The 26,879-nt window shown below is 50.6% G+C and overlaps 1 protein-coding gene across 1 annotated transcript in view; it reads left to right on the top strand.

Moving 5' to 3' along the window:
* Positions 1 to 21,936, top strand: part of nxf1b (nuclear RNA export factor 1b) — a 75,101-nt gene extending 53,165 nt beyond the window's left edge. The window contains exons 14-22 of the mRNA XM_078205353.1: positions 971 to 1,026; positions 2,945 to 3,052; positions 4,083 to 4,141; positions 8,166 to 8,281; positions 9,304 to 9,346; positions 9,438 to 9,510; positions 10,399 to 10,581; positions 20,150 to 20,210; positions 21,642 to 21,936. Coding sequence (XP_078061479.1) covers positions 971 to 1,026; positions 2,945 to 3,052; positions 4,083 to 4,141; positions 8,166 to 8,281; positions 9,304 to 9,346; positions 9,438 to 9,510; positions 10,399 to 10,581; positions 20,150 to 20,210; positions 21,642 to 21,686 — 744 coding nt within the window. The 3' untranslated portion in view covers positions 21,687 to 21,936. The remainder of the gene's footprint in view (positions 1 to 970; positions 1,027 to 2,944; positions 3,053 to 4,082; positions 4,142 to 8,165; positions 8,282 to 9,303; positions 9,347 to 9,437; positions 9,511 to 10,398; positions 10,582 to 20,149; positions 20,211 to 21,641) is intronic.
* The last annotated feature ends 4,943 nt before the right edge of the window (positions 21,937 to 26,879 follow it).

The following is a 26,879-nucleotide window of genomic DNA, read 5'->3' as shown; positions in this document are numbered from 1 at the left end:
ATTTTGAAAGAAGCCTTCAAAATTCAGCTAGTAATGTCGCAGGGAAGGTAGGGCCAGGTTGCATCTAGCGGTTAAGAGATCATAGCTCACAGAACGGTCACAGCACCAAAGACAGCCATTCGGCCCACTATGCCCATGCTGGCTCTCTGCGAGAGCACCTTATCTACTTTTTAATCATTCCCTGGGATGTGTGCATTGCCCATCCCTAATTCCCATGAACTGGCTGACTTGCGCAGCCATTTCAGAGGTAACTTAAGAGTCAACCACATTGCTGAGTCACAGGCAAGCCAGACCAAGTAAAGTTTCCTTCCTTAAAGGACACTAGTGAACAAGATGGGTTTTTAACCACAATTGACAATGGTTACATTGTCAGACTTTTTAAGTCCAGATTTTTTTTTTATTGAATTCAAATTTCACCATCTCTAAGTTTATTTATTAGTGTCGCAAGTCAGCTTGCATTAACACTGCAATGAAGTTGCTGTGGAAATCTTCTAGTCGCCACACTCCGGCACCTGTTCGGGTAACACTGAGGGAGAATTTAGCTCGTCTTTCAGACTGTGGGAGGAAACCGGAGCACCCGGAGGAAACCCACGCAGACACGAGGAGAATGTGCAAACTCCACACAGACAGTGACCCGAGCCGGGAATCGAACCCGGGACCCTGGAGCTGTGAAGCAGCAGTGCTAACCACTATGCTACCGTGCCGCCCTCACTATGCTACCGTGCCGCCCTTGTTTATTGTCCGTGGGATCATACTGTGCGCAAGTTAGCAGCCCTCATTTGCCTGCACAACTGTGCCCTTCGGGAGCAATACATGGGTTGTGAAGCATTTTGGAGCATGCTGCAGATAGGAGGTGCTATGTTGATGCCGGGTTCTTTCCTCTCGAGCAAGAGTTATTGTAAGAGTGATTATTAATGCTAGACAGTGAGTAAATGTAGTCTCTCAGCCGCTGTTTATTCCCCTTTAACAGGCTAGTTACTTTGGTACAGACGAAATCAAGGTGCTGGTATCGCAATTCATTCAACAGTAAGTACCCGTGGACTCAGGTACGCATTTAACGAATGAGAGCCTTTATCAAAACTTTGTGTGCCAGATAGGTTTCCAGTTCTAAAACCACAGCAAGGGGATGCTTAAAAAGCTCCGCAGGTCTGGCAGCATCTGTGAAGAGAGAAACCCAGTGAATGTCTCCAGCCCGCGTGACTATTCTTCTGAGCTGTTCAGAGTTCCATTCTTCTTAGCAATTTCAGGCTTTAAGCAGTGATTCTCAGATTTGAACCGGACGGGTTTGTACATTAAAGGTTGGATTGAAAGGTGTTACACTTTGTTCTGGGGATCAGACTTAAGCAAGGGACAGTTCTAATTTTTAAATCTGAAATTTAAAGCTACCCAATTTAACAAACTGCTTACCCCTGTCTGTACTTTGCAATCTCATATTTTCACCTCTGGTGAAGAGGAATGTTCAAAGAAAATTAAACACCGTCTCTTTGTAATGCCCCCCCCGATGGTTTTTCTCTAGGTTCGCACACAGCAAGGTCCTGGGAGACTGAGCTTCAATTCCGGGAGACTACTGTCCAATCCTGGGGAGCTGGCAGCCATGCCTTCGCTCCCTGGGCTGTCAGCTGCGAAATCCCCTTCCCACCCCCCAGAGTCATAGAGGTTTACAGCATGGAAACAGGCCCTTCGGCCCAACTTGTCCATGCCGCCCAGTTTTTATCACTAAGCTAGTCCCAATTGCCCGCGTTTGGCCCATATCCCTCTATACCCATCTTACCCATGTAACTGTCTAAATGCTTTTTAAAAGATAAAATTGTACCCACCTCTACTACTACCTCTGTCAGCTCGTTCCAGACACTCACCACCCTCTGTGTGAAAAAATTGCCCCTCTGGACCCTTTTGTATCTCTCCTCTCGCACCTTAAACCTACGCCCTCTAGTTTTAGACTCCCCTACCTTTGGGAAAAGATATTGACTATCTAGCTGATCTGTGCCCCTCATTATTTTATAGACCACTATAAGGTCACCCCTCAGCCTCCTACGCTCCAGAGAAAAATGTCCCAGTCTATCCAGCCTCTCCTTATAACTCAATCCATCAAGTCCCGGTAGCATCCTAGTAAATCTTTTCTGCACTCATTCTAGTTTAATAATATCCTGTCTACCTCGCACCTTTCGTTCCTCCTTTAGGAGACTCCTTCGGACTTCCTTCTTTGTCCAAACCTTTGATCATCTGATCTTAATAGCTCCCCATATGACGCAGTGTCAAATTCTGTTCCCCAGTATGCCTAAGGGATGCTTTTCCAACATTAAAGGCGCTGTATACTTCCAAGTTTGTTTTCCAAAACTCGAGGAGTGACGACCCTTTTATCCTTTTAAGAAAAGCAAGGCGCCATAAATAGAGTGGTTTAAAAAAACAAGGTTTGCAGCCTGGAGAGTGACTGAGCAACCACTAAGCCAAAAAGTATGTTCAAAACAGATGTCACCGTTATGGAAAAGCATGGTGCCTAGTCCTCCACTCTCGTGGGAATAAATGTATTGAAGGAGATTAAATGTTCCCAGGAGGAAAGAAGGTTTCTTTTGAAATTAGTTTGTGCATTTCTATACCTTACTGATTGATAAAGACGGCTTGGAGTCTACCAGAGATGTTCCCACGCTTCAAGGCTTATTATATATGGTTGATTAGTCTTTGTCAATTTAAAAATCACCTCACCGGGCTCCTGGTGTCTGCAGACAAGACCACCTCAAGTAACGCATTCATTTAACAGCTCATTTTAGACCAAGTAACGGGGGAGGTAGCAAATAGTGTGAGCACTTTGCTGTTGCTTCAGGGTAACAGTTGAGGCCCCGCAGCCCCATTCCTAACCTTCACCCTTCCCATCCCGACTGGCCAAGGGAAAGATCTGCCTGTGTCTCCTCTCCCTGATTTTGTTTTTCCCCTCTTGCCTTCACAGGTACTATTTAGTTTATGATTCGACAGACAGGCAAGGGTTACTGGATGCCTACCACGATACGGCCTGCTGCTCGCTGAGTATTCCCTTTTCTCTGCAGAACCCTACCAGGTTTGTTACCTTCAGGCAAAGTATTTTTCCCGGAGTGATTTGGGGCAGAACTCTATGCTCGATGCGCTGACCCGTGCCGGGGGGGGGGGGGAGGGGGAGAGAGAGGGTCTGTGGCAACTTCACCCAGTTCCCAATCTCAGTTACACAATCCCAGCCAGGGTGCAAGCATAGGCCAAAGCACCTCCTGGCATGAAGTGGGGCGGTGAAGGAGTGATAGAGAGGGAGACCCTACACATTACCGCGTTTTGTGTGTGATTGGCCCTTATCAGAAGGGAGAAGGGGGTCATTAAACTCCCTGGGGGGAAGGCGGGGGGGGGGGGGAAGACGGGGGGGAGGGGGAAGGCGGGGGGGGGGGGAAGCCCCTCCGCATGGGGGAGAGAAGGGGGATGGGTCCCTTCACACGCTGATCTATTCCCAATTATGAGACTTGCAATCGCTTTTCCACTACTTCGCAAACAAGAGACAAAGGCCTCGTCAGGCTCCGTCCTCTGAACCCCTCACGTGGGCGGAATGTGTCCTGTTGGGTGTTCGGGGAAGGAGGCTGTTGCTGCTTGTCAGGTTGACAGTCCCCTGTCGACTGATGAACCTATCTGGGATCATACGTCGGGTCATGGAACCTAATCACATCCTGTAACAACAGTGGGCGCTGCTGCTTCTCTGCCACCCGGGAGCGTTGTCGGAACCCTGAATTCATTCCGTCGCTGAGGGTCGATCAGTAAGCCAGCCTCTCCCGGCCCAGCCCTTTTGCCGGGATGGATGCCTGAAGAAGGGTCCGTGTATATTTGGGACAGAACCACCCCTCCCCCCATCCCTTGCTCAGATAGAAAATATTTACAAAATGTAGCATGCACTATCACAATAAATGGCGCTTAACGGGGAAACGTAGAGAATGAAAGAGTGGCTGTGTTTTCAAGCTAGTGGCCTTTTACTACACATTTCCACGCTGGTGTCGTGAAGGGAAGAACGATTGTCTGATCTCGCGTGGGCTGCGTTTGAGTCTCCTCAAAAAGAATGTGTTGTATCCAAACAGGAGCAGCCTGGGGGATTATTTCAAGGAGAGCCGAAATGTTCGGAGACTGAAGGACCCAAGTAAGTGTTTTCCCTTTGTGCCCCAAGTACACAGGGTGCCTGTAAAAGATGCTCTAACCCGGCTGCTGAGAAAGGAGACACCAATCGTAGAATCCCTACTGCATACAAGAGGCCATTCGGCCTTATCGAGTATACACTGACTCTCAGAGTCTCTTACCCAGACGCGCTCTCCCTCCCTATCCCTGTAACCCCAAACATTTCCCATGGCCAATCCACCTAACCTGCACATCTTTGGACACCAAGGGACAATTTAGCATGGCCAATCCACCTAACCCGCACATCTTTGGACACCAAGGGACAATTTAGCATGGCCAATCCACCTAACCCGCACATCTTTGGACACCAAGGGACAATTTAGCATGGCCAATCCATCTAACCCGCACATCTTTGGGCACTAAGGGACAATTTAGCATGGCCAATCCACCTAACCTACACATCTTTGGACACCAAGGGACAATTTAGCATGGCCAATCCATCTAACCCGCACATCTTTGGGCACTAAGGGACAATTTAGCATGGCCAATCCACCTAACCTACACATCTTTGGACACCAAGGGACAATTTAGCATGGCCAATCCATCTAACCCGCACATCTTTGGGCACTAAGGGACAATTTAGCATGGCCAATCCACCTAACCTACACATCTTTGGGCACTAAGGGACAATTTAGCATGGCCAATCCACCTAACCTGCACATCTTTGGACACCAAGGGACAATTTAGCATGGCCAATCCACCCAACCCGCACATCTTTGAAGTGGGAGGAAACCGGAGAACCCGGAGGAAACCCACGCAGACACAGGCAGAACGTGCAAACTCCAGACAGTCAGCCAAGGCTGAAATTGAACCTGGGTCCCTGGAGCTGAGAGGCAGCAGTGCTAACCGCTGTACCACCGTGCCGTCCTTCCGGTCAATTCCTGTCCAAAGGATTTCTCCGCTTTGAATCTATTTCAGTTGGAATCTATTTCAATGGTGGAAAGTTCCTCAGCCACCAATGTCGTGAGAATCGAGTTTTTTAAAAATTTGAGTTATTATTGTCACATGGATTGGGATACAGTGAAAAGTATTGTTTCTTGCGCGCTATACAGACAAAGCATACCGTTCATAGAGTACATAGGGGAGAAGGAAAGGAGAGAGTGCAGAATGTAGGGTTCCAGTCATAGCTAGGGTGTAGAGAAAGATCATAATGCAAGGTAGGTCCATTCAAAAGTCTTGACAACAGCAGGGAAGAAGCTGTTCTTGAGTCGGTTGGTGTGTGACCTCAGACTTTTGTATCTTTTTCCCGACGGAGAAGGTGGAAGAGAGAATGTCCGGGGTGCGTGGGGTCCTCGATTATGCTGGCTGCTTTTCCTCAAGGCAGCAGGAAGTGTAGACAGAGTCAATGGATGGGAGGCTGGTTTGTGTGATGGGATTGGGCTACGTTCACGACCCTTTGTAGTTTCTTGTGGTCTTGGGCAGAGCAGGAGCCCATACCAAGCTGTGATATAACCAGAAAGAATGCTTTCTATGGTGCATCTGTAGAAGTCGGTGAGAGTCGTAGACTTATTTTTTGAATCCACTTTAGACTGATCATGTGGCCAGTGGATAGAAAATAAATAACAGTTAGAAAACAGGTCAGCTTTGCATCATGCCTTCTTCGAGTGTTTGATTTCTTGTCTTGATGAGTCATTCAGCTTCAAAGCACCTAGATTATCAGGGGTAGCAGGTGATAAAGTCCAACACAAGGATGTAAATGTCCATTGTATAGCACATCCGTCCACTTGTAGTGACTGGGCTTCATATTAACTGCTGTATCTCACACCACTTTCCAAGCCCAGTTTCTGCGTATTTTTGAAACACTGCATTGTTTTTGCTGGAATCTCTGCCTTACAGGATATATTTGTACTCCATTAACAGCAATCTTATCTGCCTTTTCTACCCCTGATAGAGTAATCTACCCTCTGATAAGGGAAAAGTCGAAAAAGTCTCAGGGTTTTTGTTCCCTCTTTGCTCTGTCTCCCCGGAAAGTGCTGACTCGGACTGCCTCCAAGTAACTGGAACCTGGCTGGGGCGGCAGGCTTTCCATGTGTGAATGTTCTCCCGAATTAGGATATCTCGATCCTTTCTTTTTATCTAGGATCCACTTTGCACTCAGGGTCTCTGACCGTGATGAGAAACGAGCGCGCCAGCGACTTGTTTTCTCTGTCTCCTTGTTGTGGAGTCGATGGTCTAGTGGCGTAACGGAGAACTCCTCAAGTAGGGGAGGCGATGGCCCAGTGGCACTATCGCTAGACTATTAATCCAGAAACTCAGCTAATGTTCTGGGGGACCCGGGTTCGAATCCCCGCCCACGGCAGATGGTGGAATTTGAATTCAATAAAAAATATCTGGGATTAAGAATCTACTGATGACCCATTGTGGGAAAAACCCATCTGGTTCCCTTTAGGGAAGGAAATCTGCCGTCCTTACCCCGGTCTGGCCTACCGGGACTCGGGCTGAGAAACAGGAGCAGGCTGGGTAGGGGAGTGGCAGGACCTGATGGAAGGTGCTGGCAGCAGGGCCTGGGGGGAGAGGGGTTACTGTGCTGGCAGCAGGGCCTGGGGGAGAGAGGGGTTACTGTGCTGGCAGCAGGGCCTGGGGGAGAGGGGTTACTGTGCTGGCAGCAGGGCCTGGGGAGAGAGGGGTTACTGTGCTGGCAGCAGGGCCCGGGGAGAGGGGTTACTGTGCTGGCAGCAGGGCCCGGGGAGAGGGGTTACTGTGCTGGCAGCAGGGCCCGGGAGAGAGGGGTTACTGTGCTGGCAGCAGGGCCTGGGGGAGAGAGGGGTTACTGTGCTGGCAGCAGGGCCCGGGGAGAGAGGGGTTACTGTGCTGGCAGCAGGGCCTGGGGGGAAGGGTTACTGTGCTGGCAGCAGGGCCTGGGAGAGAGGGGTTACTGTGCTGGCAGCAGGGCCTGGGGGAGAGAGGGGTTACTGTGCTGGCAGCAGGGCCCGGGGAGAGAGGGGTTACTGTGCTGGCAGCAGGGCCCGGGGAGAGAGGGGTTACTGTGCTGGCAGCAGGGCCTGGGGGAGAGAGGGGTTACTGTGCTGGCAGCAGGGCCTGGGGAGAGAGGGGTTACTGTGCTGGCAGCAGGGCCCGGGGGAGAGAGAGGTTACTGTGCTGGCAGCAGGGCCTGGGGAGAGAGGGGTTACTGTGCTGGCAGCAGGGCCCGGGGGAGAGAGGGGTTACTGTGCTGGCAGCAGGGCCCGGGGGAGAGAGGGGTTACTGTGCTGGCAGCAGGGCCTGGGGGAGAGAGGGGTTACTGTGTTGGCAGCAGGGCCTGGGGAGAGAGGGGTTACTGTGCTGGCAGCAGGGCCCGGGGGGGAGAGGGGTTACTGTGCTGGCAGCAGGGCCTGGGGAGAGAGGGGTTACTGTGCTGGCAGCAGGGCCTGGGGGAGAGAGGGGTTACTGTGTTGGCAGCAGGGCCTGGGGAGAGAGGGGTTACTGTGCTGACAGCAGGGCCCGGGGAGAGAGGGGTTACTGTGCTGGCAGCAGGGCCTGGGGGAGAGAGGGGTTACTGTGTTGGCAGCAGGGCCTGGGGGAGAGAGGGGTTACTGTGCTGACAGCAGGGCCCGGGGAGAGAGGGGTTACTGTGCTGGCAGCAGGGCCTGGGGGGTGGAGGGGTTACTGTGCTGGCAGCAGGGCCTGGGGAGAGAGGGGTTACTGTGCTGGCAGCAGGGCCTGGGGAGAGAGGGGTTACTGTGCTGGCAGCAGGGGCCGGTGGAAGGGGGGGGGAAAGGGGGGAGGTGGTTACTGGGCTTGCCGCAGGACCAGGAGACCAGTTGCAGTTTCAGTCATCAGCTCCGGCTTCCTCCCACAGTCCAAAAGACGTGCTGGATAGGTGGATTGGCCGTGCTAAATTCTCCCTCAGTGTAACCCGAACAGCCGCCGGAGTGTTGCGACTCGGGGATTTTCACAGTAACTTGTTGTTCTGTCACTCTTAATACAGCCCCTCCTTTCTGGGTTCAACTGACTGAGCTTTCAACTAATTTTCTCTCCCTTGCTCCTAGCACTTCGGGCAAAGTTGCTGAAGCACACCAGATTAAACGTTGTAGCCTTTCTCAATGAGCTCCCAAAGACGCAACACGACAGAGCCTCCTTTGTGGTGGACGTAAGCACACAGACGGTAAGTGAAGAGCTGCTTGTCCTGTGCGGTATCCTGTCAGTTCAGTTCCCTGTGCAACCTTCCTTTGCCCTCCTTCCCAGAGGTGTCCTGTCCTCCTCCGATGCGATTACACAGTGGTGGCTGGCTGGATCTGAGTGGCCGTTCTTTACAGGGTATACTAATGGGGCAGTGATTGGCTGGATTGAGTCTGTCGTGTTTTTTGTCAGGACACGCCTGGGCTTGTTTCCGTGACGGGCTGAGGCCAGCATTGTGGCTGTACTGGAATAGCTAAGGGCATGACCAGGTCTGGAGCAGAAGTCTTTTAGTAATATCGCCAGGGTGTCGTCAAGATCCAGTGCCTTCAGCCAGTTCTTGATATCACCTGGAATAAAGAACAATACAGCACAGGAACAGGCCCTTCGGCCCTCCAAGCCTGTGCCGCTCATGTGCCCAACTTGACCATTCTTTTGTATCCCTTTATTCTCAGTCTGTTCATGTGGCTATCTAGGTAAGTCTTAAACGACCCCAGCGTGTCCGCCTTGCTTGGCAGTGCATTCCAGGCCCCCACCACCCTCTGTGTAAAATACGTCCCCCTGACATCTGTGTTGAACCTTGCCCCCCTCTGAGAGGGATGGGCTGAAGACAGTGGCTACTGTCACAGGAAGTTGTATCTACAACAGGTAGATAGTTGACAGCAAGTTTGAGTAGGTTTTTCCCCATGGTCGGTTCCCTCGCCACCTCCGCAAACCAGATGCATCCTCCAGGACTCAGCCACCTTGGTCAATAATGGTGCTTCCCAAGCCATTCTTGAGCTGGACTTGGAAGTCCCTCATTTTAGAGTGCATTCTGTACCCTTGCTGCCAGGCGTGGTGATAGGTTTCTGTGAGATTTCCCCCTGGTTTTTTTGGAACTCCAGCAAATACAATCCTGCCCAACTCAATCTCCCCTTGTACATCAGCAGATAGGTTTTTACAACAATCCCGTCTCTCTCTCTCTCTCTACCCCTCAATTGTATATAATATAATGACCTGTTTCCCTTTCAGAATACACTGCTCTGTTTTACTGTACATGGAGTTTTCAAAGAAGGTGGGTAAATTTAGGGTTTAAATTTTTCGAAGTGAACTTTTTGTTCCGGTTCTTGGAGAGTAACGCTTTACGAACCTTTATTTTCCCTCAGTCGATAGTAAATCCAGGGAATCGGTGAGAGCCTTCTCGAGAGTGTTTATTGCCGTACCCGCTGGGAATACAGGGTAAGGTGTTTTTTCCATTCCACCCTGGTGTCCTCTGGGCTAGCATGCGTTGACATGATTCTAAGCTCGCAAGAGCTCAAAAGGGCGGGTGTGATACAGGAATACAACCGGAAGCTACTGGAAGGCAGACATGGAAAGATTTCTGGACACACGTGACATAATGGGATTTGGGGATAGCGCAGGAAAGTGCCGTTGGGATAGATGATCAGCCGTAAACGAATGACGGAGCAGGCTTGGTGGGCTGAAATAGCCTTCTACTGGGGCGGCACCGTGGCACAGTGGTTAGCACTGCTGCCTCGCAGAGCCAGGGACCCAGGTTCAATTCCAGCCATGAGTCACTGTCTGGAGTCTACATGTTCTCCCGTGTCTGCGTGGGTTTCCTCCGGGTGCTCCGGTTTCCTCCCACAGTCCAATATGTACAGGTTAGGTGGATTGGCCATGCTAAATTGCCCCTTAGTGTCCAAAGATGTGTAGGTTAGATGGGTTAGTGGTCTAAATATGTGGGGGTATGGGGATAGGGTCTGGGTACAATGCTGTATCAGAGAGAGGCAGTGCAGACTCGATGGGCCAAATGGCCTGCTTCTGCAATGAGGGATTCTATGATGTTGCTGTAATTCCTTTGGAAGTACATAGCAGTCTGGTGAGCTTTCGGGAGAGAATAAATGTGCGTTTCTGCCTCCGGGGCGGGTATCGCCTTGGCGAGAAGTGGCTTCTCCAGCCAGAGGACGATCGTCTCCGGTTCTTGCTGCCTGTGTTGGGATTTCCGCTGTTTCCAATGCTGATGCTTTTTTAATCCGGGAGCAGATGTTGAGTGACCCCTCGCTTTCTTGTCCTGATGCTACACTGGGCTGTTCCCCCTCCCTCCCTCCCCGTGTCCCTTTTACACAGGCTCTGCATCGTGAATGACCAGCTGTTCATCAGGAACGCCACCACCGAGGAGATCCGCAAGGCCTTTGTGACCCCGGCGCCCACGCCGTCAAGCAGCCCGGTGCCCACCCTCACTGCGCCACAGCAGGAAATGCTGCAGGCTTTCTCTCAGCAGTCAGGCATGAACATAGAATGGTCGCAAAAGTGAGTATTACAGATCACAAATTCTAACGTCTACTTTGTTCGACCTCTCACTTCACGTTAAAAAATACGTGTGTATGATCTGTCCCTTGTGTTCACCAAGAGTCGCGATAAGCCAGCTGCGTTGTCACATGTGTCGCTCCCCTGTCTTATGGTTAAACCTCAGCTGCAGTGTTGTCTGTGGAGAGAGAATAAAGCCAACGTTTCGAGTCAGGGTGACCCTTCGTCAGATGAAGCTTCATCCAGACTAAAAATTGGTTCTATTCTGATCTGATTTGATTTATTATTGTCACATGTATTGGGATACAATGAAAAGTATTGTTTCTTGCGCACTATACAGACAAAGCATACCGTTCATAGAGAAGGAAAGAGAGAGTGCAGAATGTAGTGTTACAGTCACAGCTAGGGTGTAGAGAAAGATCAACTTAATATTTGATTTGATTTATTATTGTCACATGTATTGGGATACAGTGAAAAGTATTGTTTCTTGCGCGCTACACAGACAAAGCATACCGTTCATAGAGTACATAGGGGAGAAGGAAAGGAGAGGGTGCAGAATGTAGTGTTACAGTCACAGCTAGGGTGTAGAGAAAGATCAGCTTAATATCTGGTCGGTCCATTCAAAAGTCTGACAGCAGCAGGGAAGAAGCTGTTCTTGAGTCGGTTGGTACGTGACCTCAGACTTTTGAATCTTTTTCCCGACGGAAGAAGGTGGAAGAGAGAATGTCCGGGGTGCGTGGGGTCCTTGATTATGCTGGCTGCTTTTCCCGAGGCAGTGGGAAGTGTAGACAGAGTCAATGGATGGGAGGCTGGGTTTGCGTGATGGACTGGGTTTCATTCACGATCCTTTGTAGTTTCTTGCGGTCTTGGGCAGAGCAGGAGCCAGACCAAGCTGTGATATATCCGGAAAGGATGCTTTCTATGGTGCACCTGGAGAACTTGGTGAGAGTCGTAGTGGGGATGCCGAATTTCCTTCGCCTCCTGAGAAAGTAGAGGCGTTGGTGGGGCTTTCTTAACTATAGTGGTAGCTTGAAGCGACCAAGGCAGATTGTTGGTGATCTGGACACCTAGAAACATGAAGCTCTCGACCCTTTCTCCTTCATCCCCGTTGATGTAGACAGGGACATGTTCTCCTTTACGCTTCCTGAAGTCGATGACAATCTCCTTCGCTTTGTTGACATTGAGGGAGAGATTATTGTTGCCGCACCAGTTCACCAGATTCTCTATCTCATTCCTGTTCTCTGTCTCGTCATTGTTTGAGATCCGACCCACTACAGTGGTGTCATCAGCCAACTTGAAAATCGAGTTGGAGGGGAATTTGGCCGCACAGTTATGGGTGTATAAGGAGTATAGTAGGGGGCTGAGAACACAGCCTTGTGGGGCACCAGTGTTGAGGATGATCGTGGAGGAGGTGTTGCCTATCCTTACTGATTGTGGTCTGTGGATTAGGAAGTCTGGGATGTAGTCACAGAGGGAGGAGCCGAGCCCTAGGCCATGGAGTTTGGATTCAATAACCGTGGCTGGAATTTAAAAAAATCAAATTGTTTTAGGGTTCAAAACCTATTTGTATACAAAGAACAAAGAAAATTACAGCGCAGGAACAGGCCCTTCGGCCCTCCAAGTCTGCGCCCACCATGCTACCCGATTTAACTTAAACCCCCTGAACTTAACTAAAACCCCCTGAGCCTCTCCATTGTGGAAGCTCGTACAACGCTTGAGAACAAATATGTTGGTGTGCACCTTTTGGTTGAATGTTTTTCCTGTCGAGATTTTGCCAAATCCCATTACTGCGCCCCCCCCCCCCCCCCCCCCCCCCCAAAACAATGATCAACTCTCCGGCAAGTGTTGAGATAGCAATCAAGGATAGTAACTCTCTTGCAGATCCCCCCACCCTCCCCCCAACAACTACTTAACTCAACACAGCATAGGCTGGGAGTTCAGAAAAAAGGAATTATATTGACCTGAAATTATAACTCCCCCTCTCGGGAGATGCGCTTGCTGAGTATTTTCTGGTTTTTATTTCCAGCTTTATAGTGCCTGATGACTTTTGGCACAGAGAGTTAAATTGGGTCTCTAGTTATCACCCTCTGCACTGCTGTCATTTGCACGTCCTGTTTCTGTAGCAGACAGGGACAATCCCTCGGAGTTGCTGCTTTGCAGAGGTGTCAATTGCAGCATTGAGGACAAATCGCACCTTCAGCCACCAGTACACTTGACTGATCCAGGAGGCTGAAATCCTGGATTAATCTGGAGTCTGGAGCCAAGAGCGGCTGGCACAGGGGTCGCAATGAAGCAGTGCTTTTGTACTGTCCCAAGTTGCTCTTTTCAGTCAGACAGGAGGAGAGGGAAATGTCTTTTAAATGGAAATATTTCAGCATTCCCTGCCTTTCTGGTTCCTTTCTGGACTTTAACCTGGTGTTGTTAAAACTCTTACTGTGTTTACCCCAGTCCAACGCCGGCATCTCCACACCATTTCTGGTTCCCTACCATCCTTTTTCCTCGGATGGTGATGGCTCGCACGAGGGGACATAGCTTTAAATTGAGGGGTGATAGATATAGGACAGATGTCAGAGGTAGGTTCTTCACTCGGAGAGTAGTAAGGGCATGGAATGCCCTGCCTGCAGCAGTAGTGGACTCGTCAACATTAAGAGCATTCAAATGGTTATTGGATAAACAGATGGATGATATTGGAATAGTGTAGATTAGAGGGGCTTTAGATTGGTTTCACTGGTCGGCGCAACATCGAGGGCCGAAGGGCCTGTACTGCGCTGTAATGTTCTATGTTCTACCACAGGAGATTTCTTGTTGCGAACAGCAGAAGTAACGCTCATTTGCTCCGATTTAGCACCAGTGGGGCGGCACGGTGGTTAGCACTGCTACCTCACGGCGCCTGGGACCCAGGTTCAATTCCCGGCTTGTGTGGAGTCTGCACGTTCTCCCCGTGTCTGCATGGGTTTCCTCCGGATGCTCCGGTTTCCTCCCATAGTCCGAAAGACGTGCTGGTTAGGTGCTAAATTCTCCCTCAGTGTTACCCGAACAGGCGCCGGAGTGTGGCGACTAGGGGATTTTCACAGTAACCCCATCGCAGTGTTAATGTAAGCCGACTTGTGACTAAAAAACTTCAATCGACAAATGATGAGGTAACAGTGCTGAACCCTCCAGTCCCTTATAAATTCAAGCGAAGCTAGCCAGCGAGAAAGAAACCCCCAGCACCACTGGATGGCCTGAGCTTCCCAGTCAGTGCCGGTGAGCTGGGAATTACCCATCAGCTGTCCCTTGACCCTAAACTCTCCTTGGCAGTAGACATAAAATGCTACAGTGCAGCAGGAGGCCATTCGGCCCATCGAGTCTGCACCGAGCACAATCCATCCAGGCCCTATCCCCATAACCCCATGTATTTACCCTAGCGAGTCCCCCTGACACTAAAGCACAACATCTTTGGACACTAAGGGGCAATTTAGCACGGCCAATCCACCTAACCTGCACATCTTTGGACACTAAGGGACAATTTAGCATGGCCAATCCACCTAACCTGCACATCTTTGGATACTAAGGGGCAATTTAGCATGGCCAATCCACCTAACCTGCACATCTTTGGACACTAAGGGACAATTTAGCATGGCCAATCCACCTAACCTGCACATCTTTGGATACTAAGGGGCAATTTAGCATGGCCAATCCACCTAACCTGCACATCTTTGGACACTAAGGGGCAATTTAGCATGGCCAATCCACCTAACCTGCACATCTTTGGATACTAAGGGGCAATTTAGCATGGCCAATCCACCTAACCTGCACATCTTTGGATACTAAGGGGCAATTTAGCATGGCCAATCCACCTAACCTGCACATCTTTGGAGTGTGGGAGGAAACCGGAGCACCCGGAGGAAACCCACGCAGACACGGGGGAGAAAGCGCAAACTCCACATAGTGCTCCAAGCCGGGAGTTGAACCCGGGTTCCTGGCGCTGTGAGGCAGCAGTGCTAACCCACTGTGCTGCCCTAGAAGTGGAGAAGGTGACCATATGCGAGCCTAGCGATTGTGTGGATTGGAAGCCGGTTACTTCAGCTCTTGCTTGCTGCTGAACAGAGAAGAGTGGCCCCTGTGTCCTGCAACCCAACCCAACCCAAGCCTACCCAGCCTGGTGCGGGCCAACCAACCCCAGGAAGCGAGAAGAAGATCGAGGCCAATCCTAAACCCTCTCAGGCGAATGAACCTGTGCTTATCTGGAGCCAGATCCATCAATATAGATTACATTTTTAAACTGAGACAAATGAGACTGAGTGTGCCTAATGATTTACAGGCCCCAAAATCAGCCTCCGTTTCTCACTTTGAAGTCTTTGGAGATCGAGTTCGGAATCGGCACCTCTGTGAATGAAACCCGGCTCGGTGGTATCTCTGCAGCAGATAGATATGGGGTTTCATGTTTGCTGCTGCGTACTTAAGCTTATCATCCGTGTGATTCTCGTAGGCTTTTGTCTGACAAAGGGAGGGAGCTATCTGAGTGGATGCCCACTCTTGGAGATCGTCGACCCCCAACTCACCTGAGGTCAGCTAAATGTTGGTACAAACTACTGACCCTCCAGCAGCTAGGCCTGTTGTAGGTGCAGGGTGGAACTCCGGACTATGGTCGTCATGGATTTGGGGCCAGAATGTGGGAGAATGGTGTCGAGCAGGATTGAGAGGGTGGGACAGAACAGAGTGGGGGGGAAGGGAGGGGTTAGATCCATGTCCAAAAGGGCCAGCGTACACAGAAAGTGGCAGGAGGCTTGAGTACTGAGCTGGGACTTGAGCTTGAAGGTAGAAATGTCAATTACCAGGGGGATGTAGGTTTACGGTAAGTTTAAAGGAGATGAGAGAGGCAAGTGTTTCACACACAGGCAAGTGCCTGGAGTGGGTTGCCCAGAGGAGGTGGTAGAAGCAGATACAGCAGCAACATTTTAAGAGGCAGCCTGACAGGTACATGAACAGGCAGGGAATAGAGGGATACGGATCGCAGAGAGGCAAAAGGTCTTTAGTTTAGAAAGGCATCATTCGGCGCAGGCTTGAAGGGCCTGTTCCTGTGCTGTACTGTTCTTTGTCGGGGAGGGGTAAGTGGGATGGCAAGCTGTGATACTATTACTGAAGGAAGGTAGATCCAGCAACCACTGGGAAAACGAGCCGGCTGGGACTCCATCCTTCAGTAAAGAGAAAACTGCGAGGGCGTTGGGTCCAGTAGGGCAGGTTTAAAGAAGATGTCTGCACTTATGAGGGAGTCCAAAGCCAGAGACCAAAAATAAAAGCCAGCACAAATGAATCCAGGAGAAACTCCTTCACCCAGAGGGGGGTGAGAATGTGGAACATGCCACCACAGGGAGATGGCAAAGGTGCAGTTAGAGGGAAGCTGGATAAACACAGGGAAGAGAAGAATAGGCCGATAGCGGAAAGAAGGCTCGGGCTGAGCGTTAACGCTGGCACAGATCAGTTGGGCCGAATGGCCTGCTCCTGTGCTGTGAAATTGCAGAGGGTCCTGCTCTTCCGCAGGGTGAAGCAGGATAGCAGCAGGTAAAAGCTCGGTGCTTTGAATGGTGGACAGGGCGGGCTAATGGAACTGCCGGCACAACAGTTCAAAACCTGGCGTTTGAGGTGTCTGCTCCAATCGCACTGCAGGTTTTGCAGTGGAGTTGAAGGGCCAAGTTATTGAGCGAGCTGGGAAATGACTGGGCAGTGGAGAGCAGAGTAAAATAATGGTTATGTATTCCAACTGGGAGAATGTGACCAGTCGTGTCCCACAGTGAACTGTGCTGGGACCTCAACTATGCACCGTGTTTATTAATGACTTGGATAGCGCAACAGAGAACCGCAATTTTACCAGTGACACAAGAGCACATAAAACCTTACAGAGGCATTGGTAGATTACGTGAATGAAAAACCACCGTGGCGGCTGGGTTTTAGCCTGGGTTAGTGCGTGCTCAAATCTGGAGGACCAGACTGTGGAAAGCAGGAAGTTTTTGCCACGCTGTAGAGGGAGTCCAAAACTAGAGGGCGTGGGTTTAAGGCGAGAGGGGAAAGATTTAAAGGGGACCCGAGGGGCACCTTTTCACACAGAGGGTGGTGGGTGTGTGGAATGAGCTGCCGGAGTGGGTGGTAGAGGCGGGTACAATTACAGCATCTAAAAGACTTTTGGACAGATAAATGGATAGGAAAGGTTTAGAGGAATACGGGGCCAAACACAGGCAGACGGGACCAGTTCAGTTTAGGAAACCTGGTGGGCATGGAGGAGTTGGGCTGAAGGGGACCTGTTTCAGTGCTGTATATCTCTATCCCTCTGTACGGTTCCGGACAGTGCAGCACTGATTTTCCCCAAAATGTTCCCAGAGCTCCCAGGGTTACGTTACCAGGAGAGATTATATAAGGAGAGATTGTGGAACGCAGGTTAAATGGGGGGGGGATTAGTTTGTGCTTTCCAAGTCTTTGAAAGGAATGGTTAGGGCAGATAGAGGAACGTTTCTCTGCCCCCAAATAATAATGTTGAGGTGGGGAGGGCTATAAACAAGCAGATAAGGGATGCGTGTAAAAACGGAACGGCAATAATCATGGGGGACTTCAACATGCACATTGACTGGCAGACTCAAGTCGGTAAGGGTGGAATGGAGGAAGAGTTCTTAGAATGCTGTCGGGATAGTTTCCTTGAACAGCATGTTACGGAACCGACGAGGGAACGAGCTATTTTGGATCTGGTATTGTGTAACGAGGTAGGTAGAATTAAGGATCTTATTGTGAAGGACCCTCTTGGGTCTAGTGACCACAATATGGTCGAATTTCTGATTCAGATGGAAGAGGAGAAAGTTTGGTCCCAAACCAGTGTCCTCTGTTTGAACAGAGGGAAATATGATAGGATGAGGGATGAATTGGCTAAGGTAGACTGGGAGAGCAGGCTGGCAGGTAGGATAGCTGAGGAACAGTGGAGGATTTTTAAGGAGATCCTTTTCAGTTCTCAGCAAAAATATATTCCAGCAAAAAACAAGGATTGTAAGAAAAGGGAGAACCAGCCGTGGATAACGAAGGAAATAAAGGAGAGTATTAAAATAAAAACAGCTGCGTACAGAGTGGCCAAAAATAGTGGAGAAACAAGTGATTGGGAAAAATTTAAGAAACAACAAAGAGAGACTAAGAAAGCGATAAAGAAAGGAAGGATAGACTATGAAGCTAGGCTAGCAATTAATATAAAAAATGATAGTAAAAGTTTTTATAAATATATAAAAAGGAATAGAGTGGCTAGAGTGAATGTTGGACCCTTGGAGGACGAGAGGGGGGAGTTAATAGTGGGAAATGAGGATATGGCTGAGGCTTTAAATAAGTTTTTTGTGTCGGTCTTCACGGTGGAGGACACAAATAGTTTGCCAAATATTAACGATAGAGGGTTGGCAGCAGGAGAAATACTTAATACAATTAATGTAACCAGAGAGGCAGTGCTGGGTAGACTAATGGGACTGAAGGTGGACAAGTCCCCGGGTCCGGATGGAATGCATCCCAGGGTATTGAAAGAAATGTCAGAGGTAATAGTGGATGCGTTAGTGATTATTTATCAAAACTCGTTGCATTCTGGGGTAGTGCCGGTTGATTGGAAAACGGCTAATGTTACGCCGCTGTTTAAAAAAGGAAGGAGACAAAAGGCGGGTAACTATAGGCCGGTCAGCTTAACGTCTGTAGTAGGGAAAATGCTGGAATCCATTATTAAAGAGGAGATAGCAGGGCATCTGGATAGAAATGGTTCGATCAATCAGACGCAGCATGGATTCATGAGGGGAAAGTCGTGCTTGACGAACATGTTGGATTTTTATGAAGATGTGACTAGGGCGGTTGATGGAGGAGAACCGGTGGATGCGGTGTTTTTGGATTTCCAAAAGGCGTTTGATAAGGTGCCCCATAAAAGGCTACTGAAGAAGATTAGGGCACACGGAGTTGGGGGTAGTGTGTTAAAGTGGATTGGGGACTGGCTATCCGACAGGAAGCAAAGAGTCGGAATAAATGGGTGTTTTTCCGGTTGGAGGAAGGTAACTAGTGGCGTGCCGCAGGGATCGGTACTCGGGCCGCAACTATTTACCATTTATATAGATGATCTGGAGGAGGGGACGGAGTGTAGGGTAACGAAGTTTGCAGACGACACAAAGATAAGTGGAAAAGTGAATCGTGTGGAGGACGGAGAAGATCTGCAGAGAGATTTGGACAGGCTGAGTGAGTGGGCGAGGATATGGCAAATGGAGTATAACGTTGATAAATGCGAGGTTATACACTTTGGAGGAAATAATAACAAATGGGATTACTATCTCAATGGAAACAAATTAAAACATGCTACCGTGCAAAGGGACCTGGGGGTCCTTGTGCATGAGACGCAAAAGCCCAGTCTGCAGGTACAACAGGTGATCAAGAAGGCAAATGGGATGTTGGCCTATATTGCGAAGGGGATAGAATATAAAAGCAGGGATGTCTTGATGCACCTGTACAGGGCATTGGTGAGGCCGCAGCTGGAATACTGTGTGCAGTATTGGTCCCCTTATATGAGGAAGGATATATTGGCATTGGAGGGAGTGCAGAGAAGGTTCACCAGGTTGATACCGGAGATGAGGGGTTTGGATTATGAGGAGAGGCTGAGGAGATTGGGTTTGTACTCGTTGGAGTTTAGAAGGATGAGGGGGGATCTTATGGAGACTTATAAGATAATGCGGGGGCTGGATAGGGTGGAGGCGGAGAGATTCTTTCCACTTAGTAAGGAAGTTAAAACTAGAGGACACAGCCTCAAAATAAAGGGGGGTCGGTTTAAGACAGAGTTGAGGAGGAACTTCTTCTCCCAGAGGGTGGTGAATCTCTGGAATTCTCTGCCCACTGAGGTGGTGGAGGCTACCTCGCTGAATATGTTTAAAGCGCGGATGGATGGATTCCTGATCGGTAAGGGAATTAAGGGTTATGGGGATCAGGCGGGTAAGTGGTACTGATCCACGTCAGATCAGCCATGATCTTATTGAATGGCGGGGCAGGCTCGAGGGGCTAGATGGCCTACTCCTGCTCCTATTTCTTATGTTCTTATGTTTCAGCTGGCCTAGAACACAAGAACATAACAGCGCAGTACAGGCCCTTCAGCCCTCGATGTTGCGCCGACCAGTGAAACCAATCGAAAGCCCATCTAACCTACACTATTCCAATATCATCCATATGTTTATCCAATGACCATTTAAATGCCCTGAATGTCGGCGAGTCCACTACTGCTGCAGGCAGGGCATTGACAACCGTTAAGATCAGGGACCAGGCCAGTCAGGCAGAGGCTGGTGGAACTGTGGAACATTCTTTCACAAATAGTGCTGAATAATTCAAAATCTGAGCTTGATATTTTACCCAGGAGTATTAGGGGATATGGAATCAAGGTGGCTGGATGGAGCTACAGTATGAAGTAGCTGTGATGGCCTCTTCCTATTCCCGCGGTCATTTGTACGGTACACCTTACCAATACCTGTGTCTTGGGAGTGTTTTCTCCACTCCTGCCTCCTCATCTTTTCCCTCACTGGACTCCCAAATCTCTCTCTCTCTCCTCCAGGTGTCTGCAAGACAATGACTGGGACTTTAATAAAGCTGCCCAAATCTTCACACAGCTCAAGGTTAGTTTATTCAAATGTTTGAGTGCGCAGAATTGGGAGAGACTAATAAAAAAGATTCTCCCTGAACGTATCCAGTGGGATAATCCAGTTGAGGCATTCTGAGGGTAAAATCCAGAGGGCCGGTTTAATTCCCCCGCCCCCGATAAATTTCTTCCCGCATACAATCATAGGATAGAATCCCTACAGTGCAGAAGGAGGCCCATTCGGCCCATCGAGCCTGCACCAACAGCAGTCCCACCCAGGTCCTATCTCCATAACCCCATGCATTTACCCTGCTAATCCCCCTGACACCAAAGGGCAATTTAGCATGGCCAATCCACCTAACCTGCACATCTTTGAACACTAAGGGGCAACTTAGCATGGCCAATCCATCTAACCTACACATCTTTGAACACTAAGGGGCAATTTAGCATGGCCAATCCATCTAACCTACACATTTTTGGACTGTGGGAGGAAACCAGAGCACTTGGAGGAAACCCACGCAGACACGGGGAGAACGTGCAAACTCCACACAGTGACCCAAGGCTGGAATTGAAACCGGGTTTGTGGAACTGTGAGGCAGCAGTGCTAACCACTGTGCCCCCCTGATGCAGACAAACTTGGTTTTGGGGACTAAAAAAAAGGCATAATCTTATTCAACAGGTATTTATACAAGCTGTGGTAGTCAGTGGGGCAGAGGAATACTCCCCATAAGACATAGGAGCAGAAGGTGGCCATTCGGCCCATCGAGTCTGCTCCACCATTCAATGAGATCATGACTGATCCGATGTGATGATCCTCAACTCCCTCTTCCCTGCCTTACCCCCTCGATTCCCTGACTGATTAATAATCTGTCTGTCTCAGCCTTGAACAGACTCAATGACCCGGCCTCTGCGGTAAAGAATTCCAACGATTCACCCCCCTCTGAGAGAAGAAATTCCTCCTCGTCTCCGTCTTCAATGGGCGACCCCCTCACTCTGAGATTCTGCCCCTCGGGTCCTGGACTCTCCTGCAAGAGAGAGGGAAACAACCTCTCAGCATCTACTGTGTTCAAGCCCTCCCTTGAGAATCCGATATGTCTCAATAAGGTCACCCCTCGTTCTTCTAAACTCCCAATGAGTGCACCCCAAACCGACTCAGCCTCTCCTCAAATCTGAGGGTAAAGGCGGCTTTGGCTTATTCGTGTCACAGGTAGGCTTACTGCAGTGAAGTTACTGTGAAAACCACCCGAGTCGCCAACACTCCCGGGTACACCGCGGGAGAATTTAGCACGGCCGATCCACCTAGGGGTACGCAAGAGAGCCATGGGTGGGGAGAGGGCTGGGGACAGAGACGCTTCTTTAAGAAGCTGTGCGATTTTTGACTGTGATTCTGAGCTGTGATACCGTCAGCAGAGCCTCCTTGATTCATTACACTCTCTCTCCTTGTGGTTTTAACTGTGTTTTCTTCCAGGGGGAGGGAAAAATTCCTGAAATAGCGTTTGTGAAGCAGCTATGAAGAAAGGAAGCGTTACACTTTACCCCCCTTCAGACCTGAGGCCTCAAACCCCTTCGGAGCCGGGTCTCTGGATGTGTTTTTTTTAAAGAGAGAGATAGAGAGTTAAATACCGGTATAAATGATATACGTTAAGTATAATGTGAACTTTCCTTGCCACCAAGACTCATGATTTTTAAAACTAATGCACTGCAGTTAATGTTTCTTAAAAGTCGATCTAGAGATGTTGTTATCAAAGTCCAGCGTAGCTTTTTGGTTTGTGTGTACAGTCTGTGTTGTGTCACTGTTTTTGAAATCGATTTTTTTTAATGGGGGGTGGGGAGGGGGGTGGTGAGAGAATGGGGGAGGGGGAATGGGGTGGGGAGGGGAGAAAACAGGGGGGTCGTTTTGTTAAACTTTGTGAATAAAATGGAAAGGATTAATCATCTCTTTCCGCCCGGCTGATAATCGGGCTTTCCCCGAGGTCGGTTCGCTCCGTCGTCCCTTTCCCGAGCTCCCAACCTAAAATGGAGCTGTGTCTCTCTCCCCCCCCCCCCCCCCCGCCCCTTCCGAGACGACTTTGTCGCGTTTTTCTTTTCGTTCAAAGAGGCTGGGAGAAAGCGTGCCCGGTTTCCCAGTGTGAAAATCAAGGAGAGGGATACTAGGCTGCCTGGCCCCACACTAAAGTCCGGCGTTGCTTTAAGTGGCTGAGCTGTTCCCTGGTCTGTTTGAACTGGTGAAGGTGAAAGCAGCCACTTTTGGGGGAGGAATGTGGCCCTTCACGACGGGGGACTGACCAAAGTCTCCTGCCAAATTTCGCGGACGCTTTATGCTGCTGTCTTCGTACCTTTAGCCGCCTCAGAGCAGCGGTTGATAATCTGCCCGTTTAGCTTTTTTATTTAATTTAATGAGGTTGTTTTCTAAGCTTTCAATCCAGGCTCCTCATCTTCGGTTGTTGCCTTCTGGTCCTGACCTTTTCCTTCGCCGATCTGGATAGCCCTGTATCTTTCTTACTTTAAAACTCCCTTCATTCACAACGGTGCAGAGGTTTTCAGACACGGGCTCGCCTTTGCAAGTGGTGTGCTTGTCCCCTCGTCTGGCAAGAACCGGTTCCGATCTCCAGCCGTGACCCCTCACTGTTGAGGTGGCAGGGTGACACACAACACCCAGGCCACTGCGAGAGTCCATTCAAACTGCAACGTTTGGGTGCGTGCTTTTAAACAAATACACGCACTTAAGTTGCTGCAAATTGGATAGTTTTTTTTTCTCATTTCCCAGCCTCTTTTGTCCATTGCTCTCCTCGTCCTCGGCCGCCCTCGCTTGTCTGTGCGGTTCCGAGGTTTTACAACACCAAGCAGATATGTCTCTGCAGTGCACATTCTTGCACCCAGAGACGCATTGTCCCCCCCCCCTTGTTCACTGATTTGGTGAAATGGTTTTTCAAAAACAGTTTTCAAGAGGTATGTCGAGTCCAGAGTGGGAGTGGTGAAATTAGTGGAATTATGCGTCAACCAGGGTGGTGTGGGTCTGCAGATCTGCCTACTGCAGTGAACCGTATGGGGTCAGACGCCATTTTGTCCAGCGTTGGAGGCCGACAAGGGTTTCTGAGCCCCTGGATTTGGGCTGAATTCCTGCCCTATCAAGCAGAGCCGTGGGTTTTTCCTGCTCTGGGAACCTGCCGATGTGTTACTGCCTTCCCCCCCTCTCCCTCCGGCTTTCCCCCTGTAGCCTCAGTGCTAGAACCAGCTCCTGATGTCACGCAGACCAGGAGGATGGATCCCCAGTATCCGCGGAGCTTGGCTGATCTCAGCCAGGAGAAGGGTGCGGTCAGTTGGCCTGGCTGGGGCAAGTAAGAATCGGGCGGGGGCAGGGGGGCGGAGGCGGGTGGGGGGGGGAGGGCCCTCACTCCTGACCGCTCGCCGCTACTCACTGTGGGCATCAGGTGAGGTCAGGGTCAGGCTGCCGGTGACTGAATAAACTGCTGACATTCACTGACCAGGGATTGCAGGCATTTGTGGCACGGGGCTGTCCATATCTGTGGGATTGAACTTCACTCCGTGTCAGCGGGGCTGTCCGTATCTGTGCGATTGAACCCAACTCGGTGTCAGATAAGGATGGGGGTCGGGGGGGGTGGGGGGGGGGCACACAAAAGTAACGGAATAAAAAAAATCAAATCTCAGTGAACCTCACCTCGAGTAGAAGTTAACATACCTTCAATGCAATGGTGCATCATCCAGCTATACCGTAGGTAGATGCCCATAAGCCATCCCACAGCTATTGGTTTAAAAAGGGGAGCGCCGGGAGGGGGGGGGGGGGGGGCGGGAGGGGGAGGGGGGGCGGGAGGGGGAGGGGGGGCGGGAGGGGGAGGGGGGGCGGGAGGTAGTTCTCGTCATTTCTATCGCGTGACTGGGATTGTGACATTTTTTTAAAATTAGCCGTGTGTCTGTTGTGTGGTGTGTGTGTGAGAGAAAGATTGAGTGTCAGCCCAAGTTAACACAGACTATGGTGCTACTGATCAACTTGTAACGACCTTCCCGTGCTTGAGAAGGAAACGCGGAGAGCATCCTCCCCGGGGTGCAGTGCGCTGCGTTTCTGCATTCCTTCCCAAGCTCGGCCCAAAGCTACTGCGTCAGTGAAAGAGTCTCCCTTTGCATCATCCCTGAAAATCTCAAAACAATTGGGTTTTTGCTTGGAGGTTTCTTCGTGCATCTTAAAGACTTTGACACCTGTCCCCACCCAAGCGGGTATGCTCACGTTACTATAAGCTGCTTGTGGACCAAGGGTGTCGTTCCGAAAGGCACACTTGCTGGACTAACGCCCAATACTCGCTGCCCCAAGAGGGAAAAAGAAAGGGATTGCTTTACCAGTTGTACCACGTCTCTTGATGGGTTATCTGTCTACGGGAGAACCAGAAAATGAGATCACGCCCGGGCACTGCGATGGCAACCGGCTTTCCTGTTCGGGCACAGACACTAATGACTTGTATCCAGCCCCTCCTTCGATCTCCTCCGACACCATGACCGACCACCTCTCGGAAGTGGAAACTGCCTGCTGCTGCTGCTGCCTGCTCCGAGCTCAACCCCCGCAGTGAAGATGTGTTTTATTTTGAATCGACGCGTGGTGATCCCCTGGGTGGATTATCGAGCTGAAGAAACGGGAAGAACGGGAACCACAGACTACCCCGCCCCCCGGCTGCGGGATTTGGTTCTCTCGACTGCGCGTTGAATGTACCTCCTGAGGTTTGCTGCGTTGCGTGCGAGGTGCAGAACTTGGCGCCGGCGATCGGCCCGGTTTCCGCCGCGTTCCTACGCAAATGGTTGACGCTCTGTGAGAAATGTGTAATACCAAAAAACAAAATGTCAAAGTCTCTCCATGCCTGAGCTCCTCCTTTTTGATGAAGTGAACATTCAGGAAGGCTCAGACCATAACATTTCCATTTATTTTTTTTTTGCGTGTATTGTGTGAACGGTGAACAATTAACGGCGTTGATCTGTGAATAGTTGTGTGCCTCTCCCTCCTGTTGGCCCAACAGTTATCGTCTAGATGATTGGCAGGCGAGAGGTGGCCCGTACTCGGAACTGCCTGCCCACCCCTCCTCCCTTGGCCGTGTAGATATTAGCCCCCAGGCGGCTGAGCGACCTGGCTGGGAGCCCATTTCCCTTTGCGCGCACCTCATTGTGAAGAACTTTATGATGTTATAAAAAAAATCTATAAATTTATGAAACATTGGCTTTATTACCCAGCGGTTCAGGCCTTTGGCCAAATAATTCCTCCTCTTGCCTTGGCTGTCTTGTCCGCTGGGAGGAACTAGCTGCCGCCCTCTTGCCCTAACCCATCTTCAGAAGGTTGCCAGTGAATGTGGTTCAGTGGCTGGAGGGTGGCGTTGACCTCGATTCTGTGCCCGTGCCCCAGGAACATCAAGATGGGTGTGTTCACCCTCGATTTGAAACTGGGGGGGGGGAAAAGGAAAAGCGAGGCTGCAACACGGCCATTGTGCAGAGAATCCTCCTTCAGATGTAGCACTCAACGCTATGATTTTCATACCCAGAGCTGATGGAAAGCCGAGGAAATGGCCTGACGGGGGGACTGGAGTTTCTCTCGGTCAGAGCCAGCGCCCTCCAGCCCAACGCGCCGCCAGGAAGTGGCGCCCTATCCTCAGAGCGGTCACTTTTATATTATTTTTGTCTGCTGCGTGGAGTCCCTCTGACTGGACGAGCGCATTGTACACGGGAACTTTCCTCCCTGCGCCAGTCCCCACCCTAGGCAGCCACTTCAGCCATGGCGTCTTCATCTATGCCGGCAGGCGTTAGACGCTCCCATCACCGGGGTTGGCCCCTGGTGCCCCCCCCCCCCCCCGCTCAGAGGTGTGTCGGGGACCGGCGCTCCCAACTTGGCCACCGCCAGGCAACCCAGAGCAGTGGAAGAGAGGGGTGGCGCCTCTCCCCTCCCCCCCCCCCCCCCCCCCGCATCCCCGCCCGCATACAGAGCCAGCTTGTCCGGATTCCTGGGAGCAGGTTTCTTGTCGCTGAGCCAGGAGGTGTGTGCGCAGGATGGAGTAACCCTGGAAAAACGGAGATTTAAATGGGGTGGTGGGAACGCCACTTTTGGTGTCTTATTAGCCAACAGAATGGACTGGTTCATCACTGTTATTGTCAAGGTGACATACATTGGACTGTCGAGTGATTTATTATTTACCCCACCGGGAGGGGAGGGGAGGGGATTCAATTCCCCTTCCCCCCCCCCCCCCATCCCACCGTGTTTTTTTTTTCCTCTTCGGTCTGGCCGTGACACCGTGCAGTTTGGAGGATAGGCACCAAGCTGCTATCCCTGCCGCCCTGATAGGCACCGACTGCTCGAAGCTGCTGGGGACCGATCCGGCCATGGATCGCCACCTCTTGCCACCCCTCACCCCCCCCCCCCCCCGCGCTGGGAGACGCCATGGCCTCCGCTTTGGTGCCTCGCTGTGCGGGTGAGCTGGTCGTGGGGAGATGAATAGAGGATGGCTTCAGCACGCTGACCCCACCGCCCCCCCCCCCCCTCTTTTCTGCTGTGTGTGTCGCCCCCACCCCGGTGGGTCATTTAATCGATTACCGAGAGTTTTTCACTTGGCTCGAGTGGGTAATGGCTTGAAATCCACCGGCTGGTGTTTGTTTGACTCTCTGGAGGAAGGTCGCTGCGGAGGTTCGTAACACAGTTGGGCGTTGCTCACATTTTGAC

The sequence above is a fragment of the Mustelus asterias genome, unplaced genomic scaffold (assembly GCF_964213995.1).
Source record: "Mustelus asterias unplaced genomic scaffold, sMusAst1.hap1.1 HAP1_SCAFFOLD_685, whole genome shotgun sequence".
NCBI classification, from domain to species: domain Eukaryota; kingdom Metazoa; phylum Chordata; class Chondrichthyes; order Carcharhiniformes; family Triakidae; genus Mustelus; species Mustelus asterias.
Note: the sequence above shows the minus strand (reverse complement) of the source record. Positions and strands in the feature narration are given on the sequence as shown.